Consider the following 17,035-nt stretch of genomic DNA (forward strand, 5'->3'; position numbering starts at 1 on the left):
AAGACATTTAAGGGAACTACAGGGGCTTGAATGAGCAAATGAGCTGCAATGCTTTCTACACTGGGAAATACAGACAGAAGTGCAGAAATGCTTAGCTCAGAATGAAAGGCCCCCTGGTCAGGTTCCACCCCATCTTCCTGATATTATCTCACATTTGGCCCACAGACACCCCATTGCTCCAGGGGTCCCCCAAACACTTTCTTCACCTTCCTACCCCGTGACTATTCAAGCCGGTGTGCCCACTTGAAAGTCTTCCTCTCCTAGCTGCTTGCTCACATCTGACCATCCTCACGGCAGGGCTCGGAGGCACATCCTCCTCGAAGCCTGACCCAACTCCTGCACCCTGATGCCATTTCTCACTCTGGAAGTGAACCCAGAGTCCCTGGAACCTCTCCAAAGGAGTTACACACAGTCTGCCTTGCAGTGGCGTTAGCTGTACAACTGCCTTTTCTACCACATTAAACCACAAGCAACCTGAGGCAAGGACCCTTCCAGATTCCTGCGTGAAACCTGCCATAATGTCTGGAATATGCGCACACAGTAGGCCCTCAGTAAACGCTTCGCTGAAAGACAAGGAAAAGAGATGCACCGCATCTTTGCAGAGTCACTCCTACCTCAGTTGCTCCAGTTAAGCCGTGCAGAGACGAAGGCGTGCTCTCCCATGGTCTCGAGCAGGGGAGGGGCGAACCCTGCTTTTCTGGTCTCCAGCCTTCCTCAGACTCCAACTTCCTCCCTAGTTGACCATAGTCTGCTCGGCCCCAGGTAAACACCTTGCCAGTTTCTAAAAACAAACATTATCTGCGTTAAAGCTGCATTCCACAGCTCTCATGGGTAGGCACTGAATTAGAAGAGAAAGCATGAACATTTGTTTGAGTACCAACTACTATGTACCAGGAGCTTTCCTATCTACCAGTAAAGAAAGCACGGGTATTCACTTTTCTTTTTAATATTTTTAATTAGTTTTTAGAAAGAGAGAAAGGAAGAGGGAGAGAGAGAAGAAAAAAAATCCATCAGCAACTTCTTGCACATCCCTCACCTGACTGGGAATCACAATGGCAGCCCTTTGGTGCATGGGATGATGCCCAACCTATGAACCACATCAGCCAGGGAATGGGTGGTCACATTTTACAGGTGTGGGGAAACTGAGGTTCGACGAGGTGAAATATTAGTAACTTGCTCAAGATCCAATCAGTGGTGAGCACCAGAGCTGGATTCCAAAAGGCTGATTCTAAAACCCACCCTCCTGCATCTTAACAGACATGGACATGACTACAGGGGACACCCACCCTCGCTTCATGGCCTACCTACCCTCTCCTCTCCCCACAGCCTCCCTGCATGTTGCCCAGATGTCTTGTTCTCAGGCTCTCCTCTCTCTCTCACCCAATCCAGGGTCCCATCGGCCACCCTGAAGTTCCCAGGCTCCTGACTTGTCCTGTGTTACAATCTCTTAGGTCTTACTCTGAGCTCAATTAATGGCCAGTTTCATGTGGTTTCCCCTCCATGTAACAGAAGAGGGCCTTTTGGAGTTTAAGCTCTTACTCAAAGGAGCAATCCTAAGTCCCCAGGCAAGTGTCTATGTGTGCTAGGGAAGGGAGTAGAGAAGGAAAAAACACACACACACAAAATCATTTAGAGCCCGAAAAGCATTCAGTTCCCCAGATGCACCACCTGGGAAGCTGGCCAGTGCTGAAGATGATTGAAGAAAATGAAGTTTGGAGAAAGAGAAATGGCCTCTCTTCTCCCAGATAAGAGAAAATTCACCAAATTCATTCAGTTGTACCAAGTGGCGCATTTGTTATTTCAACAGAAATGCAAAATCCGATGAGGCATAGATTATTAACAGATTCTCTGCAATAAATATGCATAGCCATGTGCGCTGTATAAATACTTTATACATGTTTATTTTAACAAAGAAAAACTTTGCTTACGAGACAAAACACCAAGTAATGCATATTAAATTCTAGACGAATCTACTACATTCTCTGTGTTTAGTATCAAAGCTTCATCCGGCCCCACACTCAACATATGGCTTATAGTGTCAGCTAAAAAACAACCAGACTCGCGGGGGAAATGTCAGAATATCGCGGGGATGCAGGGCTCTGCGGGGATACGATTCTCAGGATCCGTCTGCTCTTAGACTCCGACAGATGCCAAGAAGTGCACCAGAACCTAACTTCTGAGCTTCTTCAAAAAGGAGGCAAAGTCTGGGCAGCCCATGAAGTAGCACCTAGAGGCCTCACCCGTGCTGTTCCTTTTGCCATGGATGGCCTTTCCTTACATCACTCACCTGGTAAATAATGGCTGAAACTTTACAGTCCAGTTCATGTACCACCAGTTCGGTGAAACCTTTCCTTCGCCTCAGTTCGCCACAGAAAGGGTGAAACCCACCCTCCCATGAGCCAACTTTATGATTGTACTCATCAACTACTATGCTCCCATTAAACAGCCGAGAAAATTAAGGTTCAGAGAAGTGACCAGCCCAAGGTCACACAGCTGGGCCACCTCTCCTTCTACAAGTCCATGGTACCTCTCTACATTGGTTATTCATTCTGGTATGCATCACTCAACACTCTTCCTTCGTTTCTGTAGGATCAGAAAAAAAAAAAAAAGCCTATGTGCCCCACACCCAGAAAGCATCCAAAACTGGCAAACTGTCCCTCTACCTGAGCTGGCTGATATTTACAACCAAACTGCCTTAGCAGGGAGATTCCTAAGCAGCCAGAGGAGGAGACCATGATGTAAGTGACCCTAGCACCCCTCTGCTGGGAAAAACTGGCAGGTTGCTATCTGCAATTCTACAGAAGAACTGTGTTATCACACACCCCATAATGAACCCTTTCTTATCAAGTAAAACATCAAAGAACCTTCTCTGCTATTGATTACTGATGTCCAAGACAGGCAAGGCTGCCAGGAAATGGTGCCGCCATTATGACGTCTCCAATAGCAATTCAACCATTCTACTTACAGAGCACTTTTCACCTTCAGCGTACTTTACAAAGATTAACTAATTAATCCTCCTGCCCCTGGGGAGGCCATAGACATTCTATTAGAGACAAGCCCAGAAGCCAGGCCGACTCGGTGCCCAGCCTTCAGTCTCCAGCCTGTTTGCGCAGACAGGCAGGCACACTCTCTGAAGCTGTTTCCCCCAAAATACATTCTGCATCAGAAAGCTCACAGAGGACATAGGAGACACTTTTATTTTTTTCTTTTAAACAGACACTTATGGACCACCTCCTAGGTGCCGGCAGATTCATAGACACTCTCTCAATTAATCCTAGTAATTCTGTGACATAGGGATCATGAAGCTTCTTTTACAGATGAGGTGAAATGACCTGAGAGAGGAAATGACTTGGTCAAGTCGAAACAACCAGCAAGTGGCAGAAATGAGATCTAAACCTGTCCCTCGGACTCCGGGACCAATAGGATCGCTAATGATCGCACAGCTGCTGCCATGACTGGACAAGCCCTGGCTGAGAAACAGCGTTCTGACAGTGTTTGAGGAGGGGAATACCAGATTAAATGGATCTGTTCTATGTACCATCCAGCTTTCCTCACTTCCCAGGAGGACATGCAGAACTCTGGACTATGAGTACTGAAATCCAGGCGTTAAATATAAGGATTATGATTTTAGGTCACCTCGAGTCAAAGAAAAGAATAAATGCACACACAGATGATGTTCATTACTGCACTGCAGATAAATGTCTGCCTCGGGCTGAAGCACACCATCAAATCTAAGGAGACTCAGATAAAAAATGTAGCAAATGGAATCTTTTCCTTAGAGTAAAGAATTACATATTACTACCATACAATAGAGAAACATTAATGTCACTCAAAAAATGTAGGCATGTGTCTCCCGATAAATGATGAATGACAAACAGCTCAACATAAAGTTAGCAAGCAAAACCTAATTCAAAGGTATATCCATGTGAGAATTAACAGAACTATGGAGCCAAGAAATGTACATGGCAAAGGATCCCAACTCCAAGTGGAAAACAGCAGGGGCCAAATGAGTAGTATTGACAATGAATGCCCGGGGAGCTTGAAGGAAGCATTTCAAGCTACAACGATCCTGGCAGGCCTGATGGAACAAGTGGCATTTAAGGTGAACTTCTGGATAGAAATAAAAGGGAATATGAGAGAGAATCTCTAGGAAGATTAGCAATGACAGAAATTGAAAGACACAAGGCGGGGCAGGTGGAGAGTGAGAGTCAGGAAATATGTTTTCCCTATCAGTGAAATATTTTTAACATATCACCAATGTGTGTGTATTCATTTATTTATTGAAGTATGCACTTGGCCCTAGCCAGTTTGGTTCAGTGATAGAGCGTCAGCCCTTGGACTGAAGGGTCCCGGGTTTGATTTCAGTCAAGGGAATGTACCTCGATTGTAGGCTCAATCTCCAGCTCCAGTCAGGGGTGCATGTGGGAAGCAACCAACTGATGTGTCTTTCTCATATTGATGTTTCTCTCTCTCTGTCTCTCCTCCTCCCTTCCACTCTCTCTAAAAATTAATGGAAAAATATCCTCAGGTGAGGATTAACCAAAAAAAAGTATGCACTTGTACTGCATACATTTATCAATTATAAATGTACTCTTACTCAAAAATATAGTGTAAAGCATAGTCAAATAAAGAAAACGTGAGAGAATTAGATTTTTTAAAAAAACATAAAAGAAGTCCATTTTCTCTTCCCACACCCTGGCAATTGCTCTTGCATGCTCAATCTAGGGACTACGGCTAGACAGACAGACCATGGGGAGACTGCAGACTTTTGAGCAGGGATGGGGCCTGATGAAAGGAATGTTTGGGGATGGTACATCTGGCCAGAGGGCTCCAGTAATAATAATATTCATAACTAACACTCCCATAGCATCTACTAAGTGCCAGGCACTACTCTAAGCATTCTCTATATAGTATCCAGTTTATCTCTCCCAACAACCCCGTGAGACAGACACACTTACCTGCCCCATTTACTGACAGGGAACAGGGCACTTACCTTGTTCCCAGTGGTAGGAAGAGGGGAGGGGCCAGGAGGGGAGGCAGGGAGGAAAGAAGCCTATACATGCACACAATAACACGGTCTAAGATGCATCAGGGCTGAAAGGAGGGTTGGAATCAGATGGTGGTGAAGAGTGAAAATCTGCGAGGCTTGGTACCCCGTTAGAGGAGATAAACAGCACTCTGAGACCAGGATTTCCAGCTTAGTGGGCAGGCGGTGATACCATTAAAAGAAACAGACCAAGGGGCAGAGATGCTAGACCAAGGTTCCCGGCAATGAAATTCATAAAATGTTATTTCATTTCCAAATGACTGAATTCTTCTGGGACCTTTGGCAAAAATCTTATCAAACAGTCAACATAAATAAAGAAGTAAAGGAGGAGGAAGACAACTAGGTTCACAGCCCTGGGGGAGGGGAGGGGTGATGCTCTGAGGTTAGAGCAGTGGTTCTCAACCTTCCTAATGCTGCAACCCTTTAATACAGTTCCTCATGTTGTGGTGACCCCCAATTTCATTGTTACAAATTGAACATAATTAAAGCATAGCGATTAATCACAAAAACAATATGTAATTATATATGTGTTTTCCGATGGTCTTAGGTAACCCCTCTGAAAGGGTCATTCGATCCCCAAAGGGGTCGTGACCCACAGGTTGAGAACCGCTGGGTTAGAGGATACTTAGAAGGGTGGGTGGATGGTGACTATTCAAAGGGGTAGCTTCCTTTACTCTCCATCACAGGGCTGCCTGGAATGGTGGTAAAGGCAGATGAAAAGCCACAGCTACAGGCACAGTGAGAAGCTGAGCTCTTCAGTGAAGAGGAATTTCTACCCTGCTCCAGGGAAAGGGGTCCTGAAGGTGACAAGAAGGTAGAGTCAGCATAGGGCATACAGTCAATCATACTGTAATAACTACGTATGGTGCCTGGTGGGTTCTTGAATTATCTGGGAATTATTTTGTAAACTATATAATTGTCAAGCCACTATGCCATACATCTGACACTAATATAAAATAATACTGAATGTCAACTGTAATAGGAAAATAAAATTTAAAAAAAAAAAAGAAACAAAAATCTCAGAGAACCACATTCTTCATCTTGGTCGTACTGGTGTAAGTTTATAAATTAGAAGGACTGTTTGATTAATGTGTGTCTCCCGCACCACAGAGCCAGCTCTACAACAGCAGAGGCTCTGCTTTTGCTCATCCCTATACCCAAGCATAATGCCCAGCACAAAGTAGGTGCTCACTAAATACCTGTGGCCTGAATGAACAAATGACTCTACCTGCCTCTTTCTCACCACTGTGGAACTGCATCACTCGCTGGCTCCTTCTTGAGCACACTATCCCACGTCAGCAAAATGGGACGAGTAACAGCGACCGCGTAGGGTTGTTGCAGGGACACTTTTGCATGAAGTGCACGACCCATAATAGTAAACGTTAGCCACTATTCTATTATTCCCCCAGACTGAACACCCCAGCCTTGTTACCAAGGATTTCTATAGTTCCACCTAGAGTTTCTACCAATTGGTCAAATCTCAGCCAACTCCCACCTAACAGTGTCTCAGGGTCAATTCAACGTCTCTACCGATGACTGAAGAACGAAGAAGCACGGAAGGCTGTGCATTGAAATTCTGGGTTTCTGTTAAGATTCAAGCACAGTCTCTGGCCCAGCAGAGGCCTCTGAAGTACTGTATGACACACATGAACTACAGCCAGGAAAAAAGCAAAGAGGAGAGCAGTGGAGAAGAGAGGTGAAGCAAGGTGAGCCGGGAAAGGGAGGGCGCGTCCATCGAAGACTCAGGCCTGGGTCCTAATCCTGGCCTCTCTGCTAGGCTACATGACCTTGAACAGGTCCCTTCTCCACCAGGGGCCTTGGCTGCCCCATCCGTAAAATAAGAAGGCTGGAATAGAAGACCCCTGAGACATCTTCCTGATCTAAACTTTAATAAATGATGTCTAAAACTCTTCAGGGTCAAAATGAGCAGTGTATAACATAATGCTATTGGCGCCTTTAGAAATTTTAGTCTGCCCATGTCCTAAAATAAAACAGCTACTGTAATATCAAAGACCACTCAGTTCACAATTTAAAGAAAAATTGGGACCGGACTGCGTATCCTATTATTTTTTAGTAAAATTTCCCTAGTCCCCAAAGTCATATCATGAACAATATCACATAATAAAAAGTTTGGAATTTTTTTAAAAAACTAAAATTTCCAATCATGGGCTGCCCAGTTAAAAGGGGGAGAAGAGGCAGTAGCCTGCAAAGAGAGAGTGAACAAAATCGGGTAGGGGAGAATTTATTTATTGAGAGCTCACTGACTCTAACACTCTGCTTCTGGCACTGCCATTAAGTTGTATAATTTGAGCAACCCTCATGATTGGTGTGAACAGGAAAAGAAAGAGATCACAGAAATCAAATGACTTGCTCAAGATCACAAAGCTAGTAAGTGGCAAGGCTGCAATAATAATGATAATACTAATAGGGCTGTTCCATTTTCACCACTGACTTCAGTAGCTGTCAAATCAGAGCACCAGTGGCAGAAGACGGACTGCACCCTGAGGAGCTCCCAGGCGGCTGTAGGACTATCTATACCACACAGGGTTGGAGCTTCCCAGAAAAAAATGGATGCTTTCTGCTCCCAAACCAGGAAGCCCCAGTCCTAGTGTGTTTAGCAACTCCCTTGCCTTCCACACAGTGCCTCCCTCCAAATACCTATGTTCTTCAATGCTGGGGGCTGCCCTTTGTCAAGGGCACATGCACTTCCTCCCTCCTGGCCTTAGGGTCATGCTGTGCCCCAGCTCGAGATGTTGGTCAGCCTGCAATGCTGGCGGGCTTGCTTGTTCCACCTACAGCACCTGACTCAGATGCCACTGCCTCCCTAACGCGCCCCATCATCCCTCTGTCAGAATAAGCCAACCCTGCCAGTAGAAGCCACTGGCATGGTGCTTGTATCTCTGTTCCAACAACTATTCTATGCCACCAAATATAAGATTATTTGACATGTCTTATGTTGCCCTCTGTATTCATCAAGGTTCTCCAGAGAAAAAGAACCTTTGGGACAGAGAGAGAGAGAGGTTTATGAGGAACTGACTCACGTGATTATGGGGGCTGGCAAGTTGAAAATCTGCAGAGCCGATGCCCCCGGCCAAAGGCTCTCCATCAGGAAGAGCTGATGTTCCACTTGGAAAGCAAGTGAATTCTCCCTTACTTGGGGAAGGGTCTGCAGTCTGCCATCTCCAGGCCTTCAATTGATTAGGTCAGGCCCACCACACTAGGGAGGGCAATCTGCTTTACGCACTCCACCATGTAAATATTAATCTCATCCAAAACACCCTCACAGAAATACTCAGAATAATGTTTACCAAATATCTGGGCACCCTGTGGCCCAGTCAAGTTGACACATAAAACCAACCATCACATCCACTAAGGAGTGAAGAACAGTGAGCCTTTCTCTCTGTGTCCTCACAGCACCTAGTACAGGGCCTGACGCAGAGCAGGTGCTCAGTGTTTGCTGAAAGGAAAAGGAGCTGTGGGCATCGTTCTTACCATGCCACCAAGGACAGCAGACACCATCCCATCCAACTCCCCAAAGAGAAAATAAAACCGAGAACAATAAATAACTTTTCCAAGTCACACAGACTACTCAGAAGCAAAGCCAGGCATTCACAATTTGCAACAAATCATTCCTGAGCACTTCCTCACTGCCAGGTGCTGTCCCAGGTGCTAGGGGCCACAGCACTGAACAAAACAGACAAAACTCCCTTCCTTCACAGAACTTACATTCTAGTACGGGGAAGACAGACAATGGACAAAACACACACACACACACACACACACAGAACACATCCCGTGGCATATGACTTAGGTGTTAGAGAGGAATGTAAAGTAGGGAGAGGAGACAGGTAGAGCTGGGGAGGGAGGCGGAAGCCCGGGACCTGCACGCAGCTCCCCAATCCTTGTTTGCAGCTTTTCCTCTATAGCAGCGGTTCTCAACCTGTGGGTCGAGACCCCTTTGGGGGTCGAATGACCCTTTCACAGGGGTCGCCTAGGACCATCGGAAAACACATCTATAATTACATATTTTTTTGTGATTAATCACTATGCTTTAATTATGTTCAATTTGTAACAATGAAATTGGGGGTCACCACAACATGAGGAACTGTATTCAAGGGTCGCGGCATTAGGAAGGTTGAGAACCACTGCTCTATAGCATCCAATCTTTCTGAAAGGAAGAATCTTAAATTTAAGAGACCTCAGCCAATGCTAACTACCTCTCAGGGCTGTGACGAAAAGGGAGACAATACACATGCATGCACTTCGTAAACTCTAAATGGAGGTGCTGGTAACATATGATGACTATCACTCTTTCTCTAGAGTCAGTTTACAAAGAGCCATCATGTGAGGCTGGAACACGATTCCCGGTCCTGAGAGGCCTGCCCTGGCTGAGTGCAGGGCTTCCTGCGCCTCCACGGGCCCAGCAGCACATCAGCCGCCACTCACACCCAGCAGCCACTTGACATCAGAGAAAACTTCCTGATTGAGGCCAGCGCCTCTGCAGATGTTTCCCAAGTCATTTCACATCCAAACGCCAAAGCTTCTTCGCATCCTTTTAAACTCTTATTAATAACACTTTAAAATGCAGATTGCTGCCTAATCTTAGCTGCGTAATTAAAAAATATATAATCTTGCTTCTCTCCCTCCCCGCAAGAAAGGAAACTGTACCCCAGGGCTTCTGCAGCGAAGAATCACACCCTGCAGTAAAGCTAGTAGGAGGCGCAAGGAGGGGAGGCAGTGGGGAGAGTTGAAGCCAAGAAGTGAGGCTAATTCCTTAATTTTAGAGAAAATGAAAATGAGGCTGAAGGAGGGAAATGATTTGCCTAAGGACACACATGTATTTTGGCAAAGCCGGAACCAGAATCCCAGTTTCCTGCTTCCCAGTAGACTCTGACTTCTGCCTCGTGGTGTAGAGGAAACGCTGCTCACCAGGGCGCATTCGCAGCGCAGAGCCCATCAGTCCGCTGACGTCAGGCCAGGGAAGAGGAGAGGAGGAAGACAGACTGTAAGTTCCTGGAGGGTAGGAATCTTACCTATGTGACTCTCCTTATGCAGTGAGCACTGTTCACCTGGAGAAACAGCCATAGGTTTCAGATGTTCAAGGGGATTATGGGAACGGGGCTCAAAGTTCTTTACGTTCAACTTAGATTCACAAACTGTCACAGAAAAAAAGGGACTCCATGGCACTCTAACCCAACCATCTGCTTCTAGAAGGGAAAAGTGAGGCCCAGTGAGGAAAATGACTGATTTATCCAAGGTCACTTAGTGAGTTAGAGGGAAAGCAAGACCACATCCCAGGCCGCCCTGACTTCTAGTACAACCTGTCCACAGCTTCTCTGAAAAATACCCCCAACTCCGCAGGGTTCTCCCCTCCCTACCTAGAACTGCCCGTCCCTGACCCAGACTTCAGTTACTGCCCATTGCAAAAGATCATCAGCAGTTTCCATCTCTGTGAAGTTACAAAACAAGCCAAACACTGCACCCAGCTGTTGGTGAGGCCGAGTTTTCCACTGATGACGATGACTCACAGCACCCGAGCTGGAAGCAGGAGCTGGGAATGAGACTTAGCAAGGGAAAGCCGCAGTTCGCAAGCACGCCTGGGCCTGTAGAGGAATGCTTGAGTTCCTTCAGTAAAACCCCAGGACCTGGCTGTGGGAGCACAGCGCCCCCTGCAGACCACCATGAGGCCGGGCAGCAGCAGGGCCAGAGACAAACCATAAACTGGTGCCAGCCATCCTGCCAAGCCCACCAAGATATCAAAGCTGTTATATTAGCATGCCAAGAGATCCCACCCCCCGCCCCCAGAAATATTATTTGCATCCTCAGCTTCCAAAGAGAAACTGGGTTTTGGTGCATGGGAAGCCCAGATTAAGAACTTCAAGCTGGGGAGACAAAGGTTGGCCCCAACCTTTTGGGGCCAATAATTCACCCAAGGGCAGGAGCAAGGAGGGGAGGGAGCCTATCCTGGGATGTCAGTTCACGGTCAACTAATGACGTTTCTGGACAAGACTTTGGATAGTGCCTCTCAAATTTCTTCTAGCCCCACCCTTGGGAACTCTCCCAGGGTCCTCCTGAGATGTGGGTATAAGAGACCTATTGGAGGCCTAACAGAGCTGTACTCACTGAGTAGGAGAGCTGTTCCCCACTCTCAAACGTCAGGACACTTCAAGGAAGAGAACTGAGCAGCAGAACAAGGTTAGAAGAGTCCATGGAAGTGACGATGTCCACTCCGCTGTCAATGGTTAGGACTTGCCACTTGTTTCAAGCAGAACCAGAGTGACCAAGCACCCACCAGGTAAAGAAAGATAATCCGGGGGCGGGAATCCCAGTAACTTCAACCAGGGAAGGGGGACGCCTGGGATCAGAGTCCACTGTCAAAGCTGGTGGGCTGTGTGACAAGCACTGACATTATATTCAAATTGTTCATCTGAAGGTGCGGGGCCTTGCGGTTTGAAGGGCCGCCAGTCCAGATCCATGGTGGGACAGACTGTTTCCTTCCACATCTGCTAATTTCCCTCCCACTAGGCTCTCTGCTCCCATCTGTCCTGCAGGCCCCAGGAGAAGCCCCTTTTAGCAGCACCCACCTCCAGTAAAAACCTAACATGGTTTGAGACTCCCTCTCAGGGCCTTCCCCTTGAGTCACACCAGACACAGTGAGGACCAAAGCCACAGAGCCTTCCTTGGAGAGGCTGACTTCCTCCCAGGCCAAGGGCTGGAAAAGGCATCTGCTACACAGGATTTTTCATTTCATAGGATCAGCTCCAACCAAATCAGCAGAGCACTGTTACTATGGACCATCTGTCAGGACCCGGAAACAGCTCTGTTACATAAAGGGGCTGGTGTAATGAAATTTGTTAAGCTGGATTCTTCCTCTAGAGCAGGGGTTCTCAACCTTCCTAGTGCCTCGACCCTTGAATACAGTTCCTCATATTGTGGTGACCCCCAACCATAAAATTATTTTCATTGCTACTTCATAACTGTAATTTTGCTACTGCTATGAATCATAATGTAAATATCCGATATGCAGGATGTATTTTCATTGTTACAAATTGAACATAATTAAAGCATAATGATTAATCACAAAAACAATATGTAATTATATATGTGTTTTCCGATGGTCCTAGGCGACCCCTGTGAAAGGGTCGTTCGACCCCCAAAGGGGTCTCAACCCTCAGGTTGAGAACTGCTGCTCTAGATGAAGCCCTTTAAGTCTCTCTTGGGAGGGGCCATGTGGGGCAATGGAGGGGCACAGGGAAAGGGACCCATGGGGCCCTAATCCTGGCTCTGCATCCGTTAGCTGTGGGGCCATCTCCCCGAGCTTCTGTTTTCTCAAATTTCAAATAAGGATGAAATGGTCCTTCCCAGCATTATAATTCCACGACTTAGGATTTTTTTTCCCACCAAAATGGCAAAAAAGTAGGATTATGCTGATATTAGTTTTGTAATAAAAAGAGCAGTGTCTTCATATGTGTGGGCTTAAAAGAGAGAAGTGGGGAATTGAGCCACGGACGCTAGGGCTGGCTGGAGGAAGTGAACAGAGGAGAAACTGAAAGTTGAGACGTCTGTCAGCGCAGGCAAGAAAGGCCCAAGCAAATCTCCAATGATTTCACTGGGAAGCAGAGCTGTTCGTGAGCCCCGGCCTGTGCATGCGGTAATTTCCAGTTTACAGAGTGCTTTCCCAAGCAGGACCTTCCTGGAGCCTCACAACACCCTCGAAGCTGACAAGGTGAGGCTGCTGGCCTCCATTTCCCATTTGGCAAAGTACGGCTAAGACCTGGATAAGGTGGGTCCACGGCTCTTCACCGCTCTTCAGTCTCCTCACATGTGACATGGGAGTGAGCCTTCCTCGGCAAACTATAAGGATGAAGCAGGTGATTTTTTAAAGCCCTGGCGCAATTCCTGGCACATAGCACATCCTTGATAAATGCAAGGAATCCTTCCCCCACACCTCTGTCTCCTCAGGGTGGGCGGGGACAGCCCCACAGTGGCTCATCTTCAGGCTCCTAGGAAATACTCAAGCTGGAAGGAACATGGCGGCTCCCTGCGTGACCTTCCCTATGGCCCAAGACACCTTCCCAGGAGGCAGACCAATGCGTCAGATGACTCCAGTCCCTAGTGATCGAATGGATTCTAATAATCACCCCAGCTCATAGGGGATTGGGCTCCCCCAAGAATCCAGAGTACCTCAAAATCAGTCAGAGATAAGAAATGAAGCAAAAAACAAGCATGCGGCCTCAACAGGAAAGCCTCTCCTCCCCTGCTCCTGTGTATCACCCTCCCCTCCCACACCTCAACTTCACTGCCCCTTCCATTGCTCACAGAATAAAGCCTGAATGAGGATGCGTGCCTATGATACTCGAATGTTTCCAGTCCCTTCTCCTTCTGTCTGGTCCCATGTTGAGCAAAGTGCAGCAGGGATGCCCGGTCAGCTCGGCGTGGCTCAGTGGTTGAGCACTGAACTATGAACCAAAAGGTCACAGTTCGATTCCTGGGTTGTGGGCTCGATCCCCAGTGTGGGGCGTGCATTGGGCAGCTAATCAATGATTCTCTCTCGTCATTGCTGTTTCTATCTCTCTCCCTTCTTCTCTGAAATCAATAAAAATATATATTTTTTAAAAAGCGTGCCAGGGTGTACTTCCCGCTTCTATGCCTTTGTCCTCAGTATTTCCTTCTGCCTGGGAGGTCCTCCCCTCACCTCTGCCTATGCAATAAATGTTTGTTAATGAAAAGGTGAAGGCAGGAAGGGAGGAAGGTGTGATTGAGTGAGTGCCGTAACATATCCCTGTGCGGCAGACAAATTAGGGATTATGATTCTAATTTAACAGATGAGGATATTCAGGCCCAGAGAGGCAAAATGACTTGCCCAGGATCACACAGCCCAGGATCAAGCAGCCAAATCAGAACTGAACCTGGCTCTTGAGGACTACTTTGGCCACGTCAGGCTTCCTCCTGAGGTAAAAAGTCACTCTCATATTAAGAAAAAGCTGATCCAAGATTCCTCAAAATGGGCCACTTTCACCTTGGCACACACCCGAGAGCACTCTAAGGCACTGGCTGGCATCCGATTATTGAGTTCCCGTGAGACAGGCAAGGTCCCCTGAGAAAGGGCAAGCACAGTGCCATCAGTCGGGAGCCTAAAATGATGGTGAAATTACAGGCTGGTTACTTAGAGCTCACTTTCAGAGGGTTCCTGGAACAAATCAACCGGCCAGGAAAGAGGAAGAGGACTCCTTGAATGGAGGTGCCAGGGACCCCGAGCCCTTCCCAGACCATCAGGTGAGCTCGCAGCATCCTGCTGCCCCCACCCACTGTGGACAGATAGGGAGGCTGAGGACCCATGGCAAGGCCTTGCAGACAGGCAGAGGCAAAGCTGGCCCCAAGCCCTGGGGCACCGGGCCCGCTGTCAGCCTCAGTGAACTGAGGCTCTCGGCCTGGGCTTCTCTGAGACGGTGGGAAGAAGGCAGAGCTGCAGCTGGGTCTCCTAAGCACAGTCACTGAAAATGCACAGATCCCCATGAAAAGTTAAAGCCATCCCATGGAACTAGCCCCCACTGAGCCTCTCCTCTGCGCCAGGGGAGGGCCAGGAATGAATACAACAGACCAAGTTCCTAATCCCGAGGGGCTCGCGTTTGGTGAGGAGAGAGTGACAAGTAAGTAAACAAGAATGGCACTGTGGTTTCAGGCAGTGAGAACTGATCTCATGAAAAATAAAGCAGGTGGGAGTAGACTGTGGCTGGGACAGACTGGTGGTGGCTATCTGCAATAGGGTGACATTTGGGCAGAAAGCCATGGGGGTGTGGCAGTGGCTGGTGGGGGTCAGAGATGAGCACTTGGGCAGAGGGGACCACCAGAGGAAAGGCCTCTTCTCAGACATAAACCTGACCTTGCAGGGTTGAGGAGTATGTAATTGGCAGCACCTGGCAGAGCACCTAGTCCATGGCAAGTTCTTGGCAAAGACTGGTTCCCTGCCCTCCTCTGACCCTCTTGGATATTTTTTTAAAAAATTCGTTCAACAAATTGTGCTAACTTGTGTCTTATTGCAGCATGCCTCTGACAAGGCCCTGGGCCTGCCCATCTGTTGGGTGTAAAAGCCGTGACATGACCCTTGGCAAAGGTTCCGGCACAGCACAGCCTGATGGGAGGGCTTTAGCCTAGATGAGAACAGGGCAGACAGGAGAGCAGAAAAGGCAATGGACACTGCCCTCACTGCAGGTGGGAGGTGGACATCATTAGAACCAGACACTCGAGGCACCTGGATCAAGGCAGAGCGTTAACTCCTGTCTCCTTCCCTTCTTACTTCTGGCTCACTGGCCCAGGGCCCAGGCCCTTGTCTCCTGACTCACCCATAGGGCAGCCAGCGAGAGGCCAAACCGATGGCAGTTCTGGTCACAAGCAAGGAGATAACTGGGTATTATTACCTTATGGTGAGACCTTAGGTAGCCCCCTTCCCTCTCTGGGCCTGAGTTCTCCCACCATAAAAGGAGAAAAGGGCCTGGGTGACCTTTGGGGTCCTTGCAGCTCTGACCTTGCTAATTCTGACTCTGGAAGCTGGCCCAACCCCCCCTTACCCCCAAGGCTTTCTGCCTGCCCACTGCTGCCATCTGGTGGCCCTCCAGGGTCAACTGCACTTGGCTTTAACAGGCCCCTGACAAGCCCCCTTATTCAAATGCAACTATTTCTAAGAGTGAATCCTGCTCCTGCTTCAGCTTGACACACTGCACTTCTCCAAACCGCAGATCAATTGGTATTCACTGCCAAACTCAAAAACCAAAAATAACACCAGAACTTTATCTCTCTAGGAGAGATGACACACTGCAGCTGAGAGTCTGACCTCCCTACTCAAAGGGAGGAAGTGACCTACCCAAGGTCACACAGCTGCCTGGCTCCCAGACCAGCTCACAATTCCACTTTACCACAATGCTTAGGGCTGGTGGGCACCCTGGAAGCCAAAATTAAGTCAGTCCACAGCCAAGGAAACAAAGCCTTTGAAAGGTGGGAAACAAACTATCAGGATTCCTTGCAAACCTCAAGAAATGGTAAGATAGAGTATGTCAACATGTGAGCAATGCTTGCAGAAATTTACCGGAAATAACAAACTGGTAGCGCGCAGGTTATCTTCTAACCTTGGAGAGCCTCGATCACAAGGACACCTGCAGGTCTCCCATAAGCCAACCTCCAAGCCACCACCGCAGCCTGAATCCTAGGCTAGGCTCCCCAGAGGACAAGAAAGACACACTGGGGTGGCAGCATGAGTCTGCATGTGCTTCTGCACCACATGAGCTCCTCAGGATAGAGCTATAGCTTGTCTTCTCCACCTTCAGGCCTCTCAGCACCTGGCCAGAGGAGCTCAGTAAAGGTCTACACAGGCAGATCCCTTAGATTCTTATGCAATCATGGGAACTGTCCACCCTTTGTGGACTCAACTGACCACACTCTTGGCTCTGCCTACAGCCTTCTCCTGAATACCATAGTGCAGATCCTGAAAAAAACATACTGTAGGTCACTTGCCTTTTCTGGCCTCTATTATCTCACATATGCAGCATAATTGGGCTCTACTGGATGATCTTAAACGTCCTTTTAATTCTAAAATTCTAGAATTTGAAACCAAATCAAGGCCAATCAAAGCTACTCTTCATCTTCACCTGCAGGGCAGATATGAGAAAGGAGAATGTAATCACACAATACTTCCCTCTAGTGGTTTAATGCTGTCTCTACACTCTCACAGCTCTGAGCCCTACCACTAAACTCTATTTAATCCCACCCTGAACTCTGAACAGAAATTAGCTTGCCCAGGTGCAAAGGAGCAGGAGAGAAAGCAAGGACACCAGGCCCCAGGAACCAATGAGGCCTCTGAGCAGGTTCCACACCAGTGGAGAAATTCTCCATCTTTATAAGCAAGTATATCTTGGAGCCCAAAGGACCTTTTGTGACCTCTATCTCCTCTCTTCAGACGAGGAAACCAAGGATCAGGGACATTTAGAAGGGACT

General features: G+C 47.8%; 1 protein-coding gene across 1 annotated transcript in view; it reads right to left on the reverse strand.

Annotated features, from left to right (window-relative positions):
* The window catches only part of SERGEF (secretion regulating guanine nucleotide exchange factor), a 194,197-nt gene that overhangs the window by 144,155 nt on the left and 33,007 nt on the right, over positions 1-17,035 (reverse strand). The window contains 1 exon segment of the mRNA XM_059709066.1: positions 615-781. Within this exon segment, the coding sequence (XP_059565049.1) occupies positions 615-781 (167 nt within the window).

The sequence above is a fragment of the Myotis daubentonii genome, chromosome 9 (assembly GCF_963259705.1).
Source record: "Myotis daubentonii chromosome 9, mMyoDau2.1, whole genome shotgun sequence".
NCBI lineage: Eukaryota > Metazoa > Chordata > Mammalia > Chiroptera > Vespertilionidae > Myotis > Myotis daubentonii.